Here is a 16501-nt window from a genome sequence, read left to right as displayed (position 1 = left end):
GGAGTCGTATACACCTTCTCAATTAGGACACCCAAACCCCTTCTGTTGCATGCTCAATTTGTAGGTTTAATACTCAATTTAAAAAAGAACAACCCACCCATTACCTGTCCATTGCAGCATTCTGCCTGGCTTTTCTTCACATTTTTGAAATGTAATCCATCTCCATCTAGCAGGGGTGTGTATTAATAGGCCCCCTATTCCCCATTCTCATCTAAAAGCAAATGTGTATTGATGTAAGACTGAATGGAGTAACACACGATGGGCTCTCCAATTTTTGTTGGCTTGTGCCCCCTAGTGGCCATGAATGAGATTTTCTGGGTGAATAAATATTTATTGTCAAATTGAGAACCAAACCATCTGAGGCGGTTTAGATTATAAATCCTCTATAGGACAGCAATGAAATAAAAGCATGATTGTATAGTTTTTGGTGTGCTTTATTGAGCTTTGTCATAAATTCAAGATGATATTTTACTAGAAGCACAGCTTGAATAATTGCACTCTGAGAGAGATGTATATCACAACAGATTTCATTTTAAGTTAAGGTGAATCCAGTGAACATTTCTAATGAATTTTGAGTAATATCCGAGTTTGCTCCATAGAGTTAATACATAAAAGAAACAGCCAGTGATGGGTGTTATAGCTCCAGGGTTTGAGGTTGCAGACTGTGTGGCATTTTTGCAAGTTCTCTTTGTGTATGCATGGGTTAACTTCACATTCTGTGACGTTATGTAACCTCCCCAAAAACATGCCCCTAGGGGTGTGTGTGTGTGTGTTCGCGCCACCTTTGATGGACTGGAGTCTCAATGTATTCCTACCTCTGGATCCTTTCTGAATGAATGATTGAGCTACAAAATATTTCGCTGCATACATCCTGTTTTTGTTGAGCTTTTATCCTGTTTGTTAAGAACTGGGGCTCATACTAAGTCCTTAAATGCACTGTAGGAACTGTGTATATAGTTACTGCTGAGTGCAAAAACACATTGCCTCTGAATTTCCCCCATTAATACGGGAAGTGTCCAGAAGAGGGCCCTGCTTGTTAACATATGGAAAAGATCTGCAGTATGCTGCCAGATCTGCTGTCCTTTCTCCTGAATTCCATGGCGGGAGCTGCACAAGGCGGCCAGCAGGAAGAAATCTGGAACACATTAAACAACCTGCTAGGCTGGAGATTTTGGACAGAGAGAAACAAGAGAAAGAGGGGGTGGGTTAGTGCACATACAGAATGCATGATTGTTCATCAACATCTTTTCCTCCACTCCCTTCTCTCTCTCTCTCTCTCTCTCACACACACACACACACACACACACACACACACACACACACACACACACACACACACACATATACACACTAGAATGCACATATACAAAATGTAAGTCAACAGAGTCCTTTCAGATATTTGTTGTGCTATAATTTGGAGTTGCGTGCATAAGCCATGACTCTCCAGGTCAAACTGTGTCCCCCTCTATTATGTTTAAGGCACGATGGCCCAAAATGGATAGAGATAATTTGAGGAACACAGAGTCATGGATATTATCAAGGCTGCCCTTCCCTTTGACTGAAAGTCTCTCTTGAATGTCCCATTCACAGAATAATGTACACATTCACAGGTCCAGATGCTCATGAGAGGAATTATTTTCAACATTCCCAACAATACCAGCTTAACAACAGTGCAGTCTGATCTCAGAGAGAGCATGTTTGGTTTAGCATTCTGGGAATGAAATGCAAAATATCTTTTATCAGTTGATGTGCAGATAGTTTATAAGATTATAGCTGGGTGTTTTAACCAAAAAAAAAAATGCTGTTTAGATTCTAAGTTTGCACAATCAGTTGTTTTGTTTTTCTACTACTGCAAAACTCAAAACCCCAAAGTATGAAAAAAGACAATAAAAACCAAATGGAAAAAAATATGTATTGCTCCTGCTAGGGTTGTGCCTGGAAGCTTTTTCACTGTAGCACTGCTTTTTCCATTCAGCATTTTCCACAGAGCATTTCATCTAAAGCAGTATCCATTATATAAGGGCAGAATGAAGCCTCCAGCTAGTTTTAGTGAGTAGATTAATCAGTTTAAACACAGACACCCCTGCCCATAAGCCCATGGGACTGTGCATTTACACGGTTGAGATTGAGGTAAAGAACATACTAATGATCCACTGTTACTCTGTTTATGAATGAATGCAATATATACATTTCATCTCATGTCTCATTACTATGTCAGATCTGTGTCCTGATAAAAGAAATCATAAGGACAAATAATGGAAAGACAGGAAGGGAAGGTTGGCTGACTTTCCTTTTCAGCATCGCACAGAAAACTTTAACATTTTTTCCTCCAACTTGTGTTGCAATATGCAGTTTCCTGTGTAAGTCCCACCCTCCTGGAAAAGACTCAGCTGCACCACCTTAAATCTCCCTACACTCACACTTCAGTTGCATCACAGGACCCAAAATGGCAAGTATGAAATGTTAAAAGGCATTAGAATTATTTTAATAGCACCCATGCTGACATTCGCCATAATTACAGTAGGTCATAATGCACTTTAAAAGCACTTTTACATTAGACAGTATGAATTGTTGATGCTGTTACTCTTTCCCATGGATATCACTGACAGGATTTCTTTACCTCTCTGAGCCTCCTCATCTCCATTATACTCTATTTATCCTGTATAATTTTTCCAAACAGCACATCCACAGGCCTCCATCATGGATCCTCTTGACTGAAATCACCTGGACTGCTGCCAGACCACACATTACTGTACCTTTCTCTCTCTATATTTTTTACTCTTTTTTTAAATTTATTTATTTATTTATTTATTTATTTATTTATTTATTTATTTATTTATTTATTTATTTATGTTTTACTATTCCTCCCAATCACACCTCAGTGTAAAAGATTTGATCAAATTTATGCCAAAGCCACATATTTAGAAAAAGTCTTGTGCATGTTTATTTATTTTTAATCTTTACAACCTGAAGGAAAACATGCAAGACCCAACAGAGGGGCAGTGACCAATCTGTGAAACACATAATGCAGTGTCTGTGTGTGCAGCATGCTCTGGTATGTGGTGCTGGTGGATGAGGGACCAGAGGGATGTTGGTGTGATGAGGTCAAATCTAGCCAGGAAGTCAGAGATCACTAAGGGTCATTTGCTTTTGGCATGCATTATACTTTAACCTCTGGAACCCTGCCGAATCCCCCGTCCCTTGCATATTTCCAGAACTGTCCTTTCCATCAGGTATTTTTTATTTGTGTTAAAATAACATTCACAGCAAGCAGTATAAGCAGGAACAGGACTCATGATTGCAGCATGCTTACAGAAATAAAACTGAATAAAATATAGTCTGTGCATGACTTAAGCAGTGTATCTTGACTCAGGTGTGTGTTTGAGGGTCAAAAATAACTGCAGAAAGCAGCAGCTGTGCCACTGAATCTGTGTAAGTATTGGAAGTGTCAATAAGTTATATTAAGACAAGACAGTTCTAGCTGATTTTTGTGGTAGAACTTTTCAGAAGTCTACATTTGTTTATGCAAAAAAAAGGGTTTTGTAAATCTGCTAAACTAAATCTGCATACATTTGCATAAATTCTTAATGAAAATACCAAATATATATCTTTGATTGGGATTGTGCCAAGTAGCTGGAGCTCAAACTCAAAATGTGGTTGTTGTGAGTGATTTAAAGCATTGAAATAAACCATTTCCTTTTATTTTAATTACTACACTTTAAGAGATGACATCTAGAAACAATTTAACCAAAAACCTGAATTATTTATTTATTTATTTTTGACCAAAACCGTTTCTTTGTGCAGTGTCTTGCTGTGATCATCAGGACTTCTAAACTGAGCTGTTTAAAGAGCATGTGGACCCCTCCACCCTCTCCACAAGCTGCATAAAGCTGTTGCGTGTTGAAGGCTTCACAGTAATTTACACATTTCCAAGACTCCCTCCCATACGGTAAATCAGAAGGGAAACGCCTACTGATGTACACTGAGCGTGTAGCAGGATCTACATTACTGGTTTAACACTTAAACAGTGGTCAACACAATTTCCCCTGCTAATAATACAGCAAAGAGAAATGAAGGCTTTTCCTTTATTATCCATGGCTTTGCGTTTTCTTTCTCTGTTTTTCCTGTTTGAGAAGTTACAGCAACATTGAGACAACTTCCAGAGTGGACTAAATGATCAGGATGTCAGTAGAGAGATGCCACTTTGCTGAAGCCTGTTAAGTCAAGTCAAGTCAAGTCACCTTTATTGTCACATCACCACGGCACCATGTGCCATGGTGAGTGAAATTCTTGGGAGCGAGCTCCAGAAATTGCAGAACCATTTGCATACAATAGTAAGAAACATAAATAGAACAATTTACAAACAGGTTAAAAAAAATGTGCAAAATGCTCAGTACCATTTGAAATGTGCAAATGCGGAAAATGTGGAAAGGTTGTTATGACTTATCTGTGGATGCAGTTTGTTTAAACAACTTTCTAAGCTTCTCCTCTGGCTTTCATACTTTAATAAGTGAACAAGAGGGGAAAATCCTGAAGCCCATGGCCATGACCGGGGTCTGCGTATGGCAGACCTGGCTCAAATGTGCTCCAGGGTCAAGGGACCTGTTAAAATCACAGAACAATGCATGCTGTCAAACTGCACCCAGCTGGTTAGAGAGAGGGAAAAAATCCAAGGTCAAGTGTGTGTGTGTGTGTGTGTGTGTGTGTGTGTGTGTGTGTGTGTGTGTGTGTGTGTGTGTGTGTGTGTGTGTTTGTGTGTGTGTGTGTGTGTGTGTGTTTGTGTGTGTGTGTGTGTGTTTGTGTGTGTTAAAAGTACAGAACACACTGTAACTACCAGACTTCTCATTAATTCTAATGTGATTTGAAACAATTAGACTTCATCTAAACAGTCATGAGAACTGTGGAACAATGTGTTATTCTCAGTATAATATCAAAAGTGACAAACTGCATGACTCCAAATAGCTGTTCTCATGGTTGATTTGATGGTTTGAAGAATGATTTGATGGATTAGACTCACTCCCTTTGGGACAACGAACAGCCATGGCAAGACATGGATTGCTTCCTGAAGTGAAGCAGATATAATTTAATATAAGATAATCAACGTGTACAGCAAGTGTGTAAGTTTGCATCTCCCATTGTTTTTCAGTCTCTGAATCCAGATTTGAATGCAACCATTTTTAGGTCATAATCATAGAAATGGCAGAAAAATGGGCAAAGATAGTCCAAGTAATCGGGCAATGCTAGAAATGACAGAGAAAAAACTGAGGCTGAATGTTACAACTGAAAGGATCAGAGATCTTGGTTTAAAATACATTTGTCGTCTTTATTGTGTCTAAGCGTGTGCAAAAGTAACTTTATATTAAAAAAACAATACAAAGTAGTGGGATTTGATATCCCTTTAACTCTCTCTCTCACACACAAAAACATATGGAGACTTGTGTAGATAATATGTGTAGAGGAGTGGGTGGAGGTTGAACACACAATATTGCTGGCCTCTGGGACAGACAAGAGGCCCTGAGAACAGAGTTATGCCCCAATACTGTGCTTTCTGCTCCTAGCCTTATCGAAGACAGCTGTTAGAAGCAGGACGTTTAAGACAGTTCTGGGGACGCATGTCCCTGCACACTTAAGTATTTTCCCTGCTTCTTCCCCACAAATGGACACAGAGCCCATAGCTGAAATTGTATTGGTTTGTGTGTATTTAAATCTCTACAGATTGATGTAAAGGCAGCAAGCCTTGTAATAAAGACCACTATAGCAGTCGACTTCACTATAATGAGAGATCGCATAAAGAAATTCAAACAAAAACAGCCTCTGGTTTCAATTAAGGATCCATCCCCCATCGTACAGAAGACGAAGAATAGAAGGGAAGGGAAAAAAAGCTTACTTTTTGGCGATTGGGTTTTCACACAGACTACGGAAGTAAGATATTCACAATATTGGAGAGTTTAGAGCTGGCAGCAATGTTAGAATCTCATCTGGAATGCATAACACTCTCCATTTCATGAGATCTGGCTGCTAACCAAGTGGGGGGGGGGGGTGAAAGCTGTATGCATCTGTGTTTTAAATGCATCTGTGGAAGAGGTGTGGGTCAAAGCACTGTCAAAGGAAAACTCCTTCCTCTCTTTACTTATTTTCTCTTCATTCTGATTCCTCTCCGATTTCAGTTCCTGCAGATCAGGAAAACAGTTACAATATGTCTCAGACTTTCTTTCAAGTCTCCAATACTGCAAATGAGTCAGGATCCTGCATGCTGTATCGCCTAAATCATTTTGAGCTTTCTTTTCAAAAAAGGACTTGCCAAACCACTTGCCACAACACAGGGCTTTAAAGATTGAAAAAGTTGTTGTACATGACAGGAGAAATTCAACTTAGGTTAACCTAAAAAGAAAATCACAGTTGGTTCTCCTAAATCTATTATCTCCTAAATATTTTAAGGCAAGAAGCTTTTATTGTCATTTCAACCATATACGGCTGTTACAGTACACAGTGAAATGAGACAACATTTCTCCAGGATGCTACATAAAACAAAGACAGAACTATAAGGACTTAAGTAAGTTAGTCCTAGATACATAAAGTGCATCTGTGCAACCTGGTGCAAACAGTGCAAGACAAGACAAAAAGACAGAAAGACAGTGCAGGACAAGTCAAGTCAAGAAGCTTTTATTGTCATTTCAGCCATATATAGCTGTTGCAGTACACAGTGAAATGAGACAACGTTTCTCCAGGATCTGGGTGCTACATAAAACAAAGACAGGGCTAAGGACATGTAAGTAGTCTTTGCCACATAAAGTGCAACTGTACAACCTGGTGCAAACAGTGCAGGACAAGACAAACAAGACAGTGCAGGACAAAAGACAGTGCAGGACAAAAAACAGTGCAGACACAAGTTACAAGACAATACAAAAAGTACAAAAAATGCAATACACAAAAGACAATAAACAATAACAGAAAAAGACATCACACAAAAGACAATACACAAAACAGCTCCAAGCAGTGTAATGTATGTATACAGTATTTTTATATAGCATTTGTTATCTGGACTTATGGCATTATGTCTGAATAAGAACAACTAAAGTGCTGATATAGACTGGAGTCTACTAACGATTAGATTTTCTGAATGGTGTACTATGTCGAGGATGAGAAAAATGTAACAATCAATTTCAGGAGATTGGATATGGAAAATGTACAAAACAATTAAAGTTAGATTGTATGATCTTTATATCTCTGCTATCTGAGTCAGAGTCCAGTCAATTTTGCTAGTAGGAAAAAAGCACACAAGAAAGCTCCAGCACTCCAGAAACTTCACTGGTGTTATAAATGTTAGAAAGTGAGAAAACCTTGAATCTTGAGCAATTTCAGGATCAATAATCTTCTTTAAAATACTAAATACTTAAATATGAATAGATAACTTCAAGAATGAGACAGAAAGTTGTAGGTTGTTTTGTCATGAGGCAGATGAGGCAGATACACTTTACTGCCAAAGGTTTGTGGGCATGTGACCATCACACCCACTTGTGCTTTTCAAACATCACATTATAAATTTAGTTCCCCTTTGCTGTTATAATAAGCGCCACTCTTCTGGAAAGGCTTTCTGTTAGATTTTGGAGCTTGGCTAAGGGGATTTGTGTTCATGTAGCCACAGAAGCAGTAGTGATGTCAGGGGCTTATATTTGATGAGGAGGTCTGTGATGCAGTCTGGAATGTTAATGAATAATAATAAGAAAAACATGAAATTATAAAAAGATCAGCAATGTGGAATAAATGCAGAGAAAATATAACTAGTATCCTAGACAACATTTAAAGATGAAAGGGGCCGGAAATGTATGAACTGGAATTTTAAAGCAGCTATATCTGATGTTATTATATAATAGATGTTATAGATCCTTCTAGACCTCCCGGATGCCCTGAAGATAAAAACCTGAGTTGGCGAATAGATGTGTGGTTTCAAATCGGGGAGTGTACTGTATATAGTATAGAACAGAACCCTTCTACACCATGGTGGACTCTGAATAATTTGCAGAACAGGGCCCCACTGTCTGGTAAAAAAAATAGTGCATGGCTTTTATGTATGCGATATGCAAAGAGGGAGAAAGAAAGAGAGACATGGAAGATTTACTACAAGAACTGAAAGATGACCAACAACCATGGATGAGCTAATCACTTGGCAAGATCAAGTCTCACAAGCGCATGGGGAAAAGCCTTTTACCTCTGCTTCAGGTCAGATCATGTGACCTATTTGGCATGAGGCTGTTAAATCTAACAGGATCCATGCGTACCGGTAGATAGTATACTACTGTACATAGCTCCACACAAAGTGCAAGTTTTACTAAAAAAGTAGTAAAGAAAAAGTTAGGAGTTACATATCCTCAGTAGCCCCAAGGTAGTAATTATAAATTTGTAATATAGTCAAGAGTGCATGGTTGACATTCACTGAGAACTGTTGCAATCTTGATAAACTTTGGCTGAGAATGGATCTCAGACGACTCCATTTCACAGGCCAGGCAGATGTCAGCTCTGATTCTGTCTGAATTCACCCCTCCTCTCCTCAGTGGGCAATAGTCAGATGACCCCTCTGAGTGTGTTCACTCAGCCCTGCTATAGGGGTGTGTGCTGATGACACAGTCTCAAACAGGAAGTCAGGGCTAATGACTAGCAGATGGTGGAGGTGATTGTACAAGGATCTGGCTTTCATCATGGCCTGTGACTGTGATTTGTTTGGGTATTATTCCTGATCAGTTTGGGTGAGGTAGAGGGCTTGATTTAAGGATCCCTCAGTAAGAATCTGAAGGGGTTTCCCTCCCAAAAGTCTCACAGGTTGACTAATTGGCTTAAGACTGCAACCAATGCCAAATCACATTTGATCATTGCCCATCTAAGCATCTTATCTGAATTTAGCTGCAGAAATATTTAGCTGCCGAAATACAGGCAGCTGCTGTTTTGCATCAAGTGTACAACTAAGCCCTGGCAGAGGTTTGTGAGAATGACGGTAATGTCCCGCATCCAGAGCTCAACAACATTGAGAGGATTTCATGGAGCTTTCTTTTTGTAGCCTCAACACCAGTTTGTCTGTGTGTGCGTGTGTGTGTGTGTGTGTGTGTGTGTGTGTGTGTGTGTGTGTGTGTGTGTGTGTGTGTGTGTGTGTGTGTGTGTGTGTGTGTGTGTGTGTGTGTGTGTGTGTAACTGAGAGAAAGTTTGAACGCCACCATTTCAGTATGTGACTGCCCACTGCTTTCACTAATGCTGCTTTGGGCCCCCTTTGGCTCCACCTTTGAGATCTGTGGCCTGTTATCTGATAGCCACTAAGTGGCGAAACATAAACAGAGAGAGACAGAGACAGGGGAAGAAAATGAGTTGAGAGATTTTAAAGATCTCAAGGATCTAAGAGGTTCCCCTTTCACTACAGGAACTATGCAAGGTCAGGAAAATAGTAAGCAAGGAATTTAAGAACAAATGAAGAAAAGCAAAACTGTCACCTACTGTAAGCATTATTTTTTTTCCATGCTAAACAGCTGTTTTAACTGTTTTTTATTTTCAGGTAAAGAAAAATGTCTGAGCTATATTTGTCTAGGACGAATCTATCAGAGGAAAATATGTCCCAAAAATTCTAAAAATCTTTATGGCACACTGCTATCTAATCTTCACAGCAAAAACAGTGAAAATAAAATATATGAATCTAAACAGTTTCAGAGAAGTGACACTTTAGAGTTAGTGTTTATCCAGTTTGTCACTACAGCATCAGACCGTTTCTCCATGGTCATACACTGACATGACATAATTCTTCTCTATGCTTAAAGAGTTCCTGGCTTCTAACATTCCACTGATCACTAAGCAGTGGGTGTCACCATTCCTTTCCTCATACTACCAGCCCATGTGAGGTTCCCACTGCAGCTGTCTCAACCAGATGTGCCTGCAGTTGGCCAACGGAGGCCCTCGTCCCCTCTGATCAAGTGAACTTGTGACTTTACTGAATGATTCTGCACACGGAAATGTTTAAGTCAGCGTAATTAACTTTTATGACAATAGAGATGTAGTATTTATTAAGCTGGAGCCACATGGTCTGGCTAATCTACACTGCCAAATGGATTTGTTATTGCGTATTGCTCAGAGTCAACCTCACACAATCCAAACGCATGGATGTATTTATAAAAGATGCACAACATAGCTTTTAAGTAAAAGACAGCCGGATGGAAGTATAGTATGACACATTCTGTCCATATATAAACATGTACTGATCACGTGTGTTAATGAGTTATTTCAATGTTACATTATAACACTATAATGTCAGTATTAATATAGGTCTGACAAAAACTCAGAATAAGTGATGTCATGTCATCGCAAGTTTCTCCATGGCCATTGAATGTGATATATCACTAAGGCCTAGTCCACACAAACACTATATGTAAAAATACATTTTATCTCTCCATCCACACTGAAAAGTTAACAGTGAAAATGTTCCCTTTCAAACATACTGCTGTGTGAGCTCCACAATTCTGCTTATTATGATGGTGCATTGCCAATTTCACATTTAACTGCTTTGTATCATATTACACTGGGCGTACACTGTTCCAAACAAACAAAGCAGCACAAGTTATACGAAGGCTGTAGTATTAACAGGAAACAGACTGAAAACATTAGTGTGGCTAAAACGTAAAAATGTTTAACATCTCACATCTCAGAAAGGTCAGGATTTGGAATATTTTTCACTGCTCATAGGCACAGTGATGGCATCTTGAAAGTGAAATGAAATCACAATTATAATGATCACTTCATTAATATTGGCACTGAATTCTAGTCACTCAAACTTCTGTACTTGATAAAGCTCGTTAAGACCTGCTGTGGACCAGCTCCATATGGACCAACGAACATCAAACCAGCAAGCAAAGAACCAATTAAGCATTTCTTTTCTATGGTCTCTGACAGTTCACAGTGGGATTTGAGATGGACTGTGAGATACGGTGGAGCATAACAAGTGCAGTGATTCACCCTCAACTCTGCACTCAATTCAGTTCTTACGATATACCACCAAGGGAGCAATTAGCAGATCACCCACAAAGGGATATTTATATTTATGGCCCTTTTTGCCGCCTGCTGCACTGAGTCAGAGCACAGGAAAGTTATTGCCCCACTGCAGCTGCTAATGGTCATCTGTCTCTCACCCACAGTTCTACATTTGTGTCCAGGCTGTGGATTCAGGACTGAGGCAGAGTTAGGTCTTAGTGCCAAACCACAGATCAGGGCCTGACTCCTGAACATGGCTTCACCACTGTATTTACAAACACTGCTCCAGCAAGAAGGAGTGACAGGAACGCCTTACCATGGTGCTCTTTGAAAATTATGGGACTGTGACGCACAGCACATTGACAGTGTTGCCAGGTATGTGGTTTTGTTGTAAGTTGCTCTGGATAAGGGCGTCTGCCAAATGGCATAAAGTTAAACGTTTTGCTGCAGCACTGGGCTAAGTTTGAAATGCTACAGATTGCAGATTGTGGGGTGTAGTTTGGGTGTTATGCTTACATTGTGTAAATTAAACAAGTCAAATTGGTAAGATGAGTTTCAGTGCAATAAGTAAATGCATGTAATATCACACATAATGCGTGTACAGTGATTCAAACAGGCCCAAAAACGGATGCATCAATCAGATACACAATGAGTTACATTCCAACAGTACTGGATTCTACACAAGCCTGAAATGCTGGATTAGGAATAGATCAAACTTAACATGTTTCCCAAACTGATATATTTTACACAGAATACATCATACTGATTCACCCAAATTATATCTTGCACGTGAACGCAATAAGCTATCTAAAGTCATTAATTAATTGCCCGAAACATTTTCACACCTGGTATTTCAGGTATAGAGTTTAGTGCGTTCTCTGTCCCCATATTGGGTTCCTTCAGGTATTGCAAAACAAAAACATGCAACTTGGATTGAGCCTGGCATCCCAACCAGACCATATTTCCTCCTCTTACTAATGTTCCTGCAATATGCACCGGATCCACTTCAATCCCAGCCAGGTTAAAGAGGTTACTGAAGATGAATGAATTTATTATATTCATAAGTCTCTCTGACTAAGCGATTTATGCAGACTTGGGATCCTGGTATAAAGCAGGGGCGGTTCTAGGATTTCATCTTTAGGGGGCTTAGCCCTCAGTGAGAATTTAAAACAAGATGAGCTCTATATTATATATGACAACTCTGGTAATAAGAATAGTGAAATTTCACTGCTTTTTCTTTGCGTCTTTCCGCCGATTAACGTTATAGATAAACGCCTCCAGCTCTGACTGCGCGTGCACGCTGCGCGTACCTGTGCTTCTCCATTCAAATAAAGCAGACAGCTGAAGACGCACTTTTGAAAGATTACAACGCACGCGCGTAAAAGCAAAGTAAAAAAAAATCGCTCTTGGATCAAACTGATAAATAATTTTCTTTCCCATCGACGGCATGTCCTGCATTTTAACGGATTTTTGTATTGTTTATTAATGAAAGTAAAAATTATACTTATAGTTTTAGGGTGGCTGAGATCACAGACTGGTGGGCTGGAGCCACCCTAAAAAGGTCTAGAACCGAAAAATTCTTTACTTCATTGAACAAAAAATGTTCATTATATTGTGTCCATAACGCATGAGTCTGCGTAAGTAACCATAGACTAGTATAGTAATAGGTAATGAGCATGCATAGATAAGCCTTTGCTTTATTTGAGTTCCACGCTTTATAGCATTTGAGTAAAAACCCACATGGAATGGTGAGCATGGTGTAAACATGGCGTGGTTGTGAGTCACTACTTCACAATCCTTGTTGTGCACAAGAGGTCTGGCAAAGTTTAAAGCTCAGCGCTTCCACCCCAGATGTCGGAGTAAATAGGGGCGTTTGTTACACACACCGGCATTCTGGGCATACCGTGGGGCCACTGGTGGGAGGTGCGCGCGCGCACATGCAACCCATTCCGTTCAATAACTTAGTCTTCACGAATGCTTGCAAGCGCGAGACTAAAGCCAGTGATGCGCGAGCACCAACAAATCTCGATGGCACGTGATTCGCAGTTGAATAAAGAGTAAACACTTCGTCCTGTGTGCCGCCTATAAGGCACCAAAACACTGTAGTAGCCTCGCTCATGCAGTCACGTACGCGTGTAAAGACAGAGACGTGTGTAGTGACGTAAAGGCGCTCACAGGGCGGTGTTCTCACGTTCCTGAAGAAAAAAAATATCCACATCTGGAATCCAGAGCTCGTGGTTTAGGGGAATCTGTACTGGGATCTCGTAGTAAAGGTAGCTCGGTGTTTTGCTCCTGCTTTCTCTCTCTAACTCTTTTTCAGGATTCTTCACTTCACCTCGTAAGTTGTAGGTTTTTATTTTTTTTGTATGTGTGTTTTTTCAAACACGTTGATCAAAAATAATTTTGCACATCCTAAGGATTATTTATAAGCACCACAGGAGTTGGGATTTGGGATTTACCGTTATTTTACAGCATGGAGGAAACTTTTCTACGTCATAAATAGATTGTTTACATTTGTGTCGTAGCAGGATGTCGTGTGTGAGGGTTTTGTTAGCATACTTTTATTTTTTTTTTTTATTTTACGGAAATCAACAACTTCTCTGTCGGTCGCATTGCACATGTGAGAGCTTCATGATTAGATTTAAACCCACGCCCCAAAAATCTCTGCTTAAAATATAGACGAAAACAACAAATTTCGATCTTCAGCCTACTGCGTTTGGTTGAACTAAAAATAAGAAGAAAAACTTTGTTTTGTTTTTAAACGTTTTTTTCTTTCATGGTGAGACAAATTATGAACTTGGAGGCTTGGTTCTTATTCTGCGTGTTTTTCCAAGTTAAATAGATGTGTGCTTGAGTATTTGCAACATTTCCACGATTTTGTTTATCCTTTGTATGTTACTGTAAAGTAACACTGTTGAAGTTCACACTTGGATCAAGATCATCTTGCAATAGTTAGAACAGAGCGCCTCCTGCTGCCTAGATAATAAACTGCATGTAAAATGACCATTTAAACAACCAGATGGTAGGAACTGCTGGCTTGATGCTTATCTTCTTCTGTTCCAAATCACTTACTAAAATCTTATTAAATATTTTGCTACTTCTGTTTTTGCAGAACAGCAAATTACAGATTAACGCAACCATGCTGGTGGTCTTGATTGGAACAGTCATTTTGCACCTTCTGGATCTGATTCTGCTGCTCATTTCTACATCTGTGAATGTGAGTATGCATGTTTCTTGCACCATATGCCTGATTATGGTGTGTGGGTTATGTACTGAACTATTAACATATAAGGGCATGGTTTTTATTCTCAAATCAAGGCCTGGAGCACATTTCAATTAAAGAGTTATGACCTGTGGAATGCCTGCACAGTAAAAAATGGAGGATATGAATGCACAGATGTCAACAGTGCAGGTAGGCAAGACACTTAACATAAATAAATAAATTAAGAATATTCAGATTGCTGGGGCTAATTTTTGGCCTCTTGGTTTGTTATTTTAGATTGGCTTCAGGCAGTACAGGGTCTTATGATCCTAGCCACAATCTTCTGCCTGCTGTCTCTGATCATATTCATTTGGCAACTCTTCACCCTGAACAAGGGAGGCCGGTTCTTCTTCACTGCTATCTTTCAGATCCTCTCCAGTAAGTATTCCAACCAGATTATAGATGCATGCTGATGCTGTAACAGAAAGTGATAGTTTGAGATTGGATGGGTGTGTCCTATCAATTCACTTGTTCTCTCGCTTGCTCTTCCAGGCCTATTTGTGATGAGTGGAGCTATAATCTACACAGTGATGAGGCCGGAAGTGCCGGAAGATGGCTACTCGTTCGGCTTTGCCTTTGTGCTAGCCTGGCTGGCGTTCCCTCTCACTCTGATAAGCGGCCTCATTTACATCATTCTGAGGAAGAAGGAATGAAGGATAAGTGGAGAAATGCCCGCTGTCATCACTGAGAATGACACTCAGTCCACAGACCCAAATGGCCTTTTTTCACTGGCCCGTATAACAATGTGTGCCAAATGTGTGATCAAGCAAAAGTGACAAATCATGAAGATCAAACTCAATGATGACTCAGTGAGGATGAGTCTGTGGCTTTGATACTATTTATATCACTTTTACATTGGTGTTTGTACATATGAATGTCGAATCCATTGTTGATGAAGGCCCATATTTTGAAGCTGACCACAAAAAAGACAGAATAATGATTTTTATCCTTTTTTGTTTGATCTTGTATCCAATAGAAGTACATTTATGAAATCCAATTTCACGAAGGTTGTATGATGAAATTGTGCTTATTTTTATGTGATAAACCAAATTGTTCTGTTCGTATTTTCATATAGTGAAATGGTGCTGTTTTAGCCTTCAATTCATAGATAGATACACCTATATTTCTGTTCAATTGAGCAAAATTATTTTACATTGTGTATTGTATGTGTGTCAAAATATCCAACTGTTTTTTGTTTTGTATGCTTTTAATAAGATTCTAAAAATAAAGAAACAAATAATACATCATTCCCTGCCTGATTTTGCTAGGCCACCAGAAGGCATCAAGTGTTAAATTGAGTGCAATTCTTTGCTTGCCTTTACAACAATGTGTTGTATCCAGTCTCTACTGACATGACAGTTAAGTCTACAATGGTAAATAATTAAAGGTAGCCAACCCCCTCTCATGGGATACTAGACAGAATGAAGTCATATGTTAAATTTTTTAATGGTAGGCAAAAGACGATGTTGCTGCCTAGCTGACTGGTGTTTTTGCATCTACTTCATATAAGCAGTTTAAACCTTATATTAGCTATTCAAGGTTGCTTGTATTTTTCAACCCTGATTGAGGGATAAGTGGATATTTATGGATGAAACCGGGTCAGTGTCAAATTATTTGGTTTAAAATACATGATTCATAACTACGGGGTTGTTGCTTCCTATGAGGACTTTTACAAGTGTTTGTCATGTAACTATCTATTTACTTTAGGAATTTGTTACTTTCTGATTTTAAATCAAAAAAGTTCATAAGTCTTTATTTCCTTGCAAAGATTTGCTACAATTACTGAGAAATGTGTTCACTTATACAGTGTATGTACAGTGTAAAGCCATGGGAAAAGGCTACAAGCAGTCATGCTACAAAGGATATAACTGTAACACTGGCCAATATATGTTGTGTTGAAAGATTCACACCTATATATGAACGACCTGGTGGTCAATCTTCACTGATGTCACATTCCATAAGTAAGATCGGAGTGTGAAAATTGAATTAGCAGAACAATAGCACAGCTATACATAAAATATTGCAATCCACAAAATACACCATTTGTATGCAGCTTACTGCATCTGTGACCAGGACAGCAAGCCTTTGTGGTGTATTTAGAGCTACAATATTTTAAGTTGTTGGCATACCACCAAAAAGGACCAACCACATATTCATGGTCAGGCTGCTATAGCCAAACCTTTGGTCCCTCCTGACAAAGCCAAACATCAGTTTCAATGGTGCCAACATGTGAAACAT

General features: G+C 39.3%; 1 protein-coding gene across 5 annotated transcripts in view; it reads left to right on the top strand.

The window, feature by feature from the left end:
* The window catches only part of pmp22a (peripheral myelin protein 22a), a 30663-nt gene extending 15153 nt beyond the window's left edge, over nucleotides 1-15510 (top strand). The window contains exons 1-5 of one of the 5 annotated variants that reach the window (XM_047800765.1): nucleotides 11189-11376; nucleotides 14114-14218; nucleotides 14320-14413; nucleotides 14501-14641; nucleotides 14756-15510. In XM_047800765.1, the coding sequence (XP_047656721.1) occupies nucleotides 14141-14218; nucleotides 14320-14413; nucleotides 14501-14641; nucleotides 14756-14916 (474 nt within the window). In that variant the 5' untranslated portion in view covers nucleotides 11189-11376; nucleotides 14114-14140 and the 3' untranslated portion in view covers nucleotides 14917-15510. Of the gene's footprint in view, nucleotides 1-11188; nucleotides 11377-13069; nucleotides 13347-14113; nucleotides 14219-14319; nucleotides 14414-14500; nucleotides 14642-14755 lie in introns of those variants that run through there. The other 4 variants (XM_027141324.2, XM_047800764.1, XM_027141323.2 and 1 more) reach the window with 4 other exon arrangements.
* The last annotated feature ends 991 nt before the right edge of the window (nucleotides 15511-16501 follow it).

This window comes from Tachysurus fulvidraco, chromosome 15 (assembly GCF_022655615.1).
Source record: "Tachysurus fulvidraco isolate hzauxx_2018 chromosome 15, HZAU_PFXX_2.0, whole genome shotgun sequence".
In the NCBI taxonomy this organism is placed as follows: Eukaryota; Metazoa; Chordata; class Actinopteri; order Siluriformes; family Bagridae; genus Tachysurus; species Tachysurus fulvidraco.
Note: the sequence above shows the minus strand (reverse complement) of the source record. Positions and strands in the feature narration are given on the sequence as shown.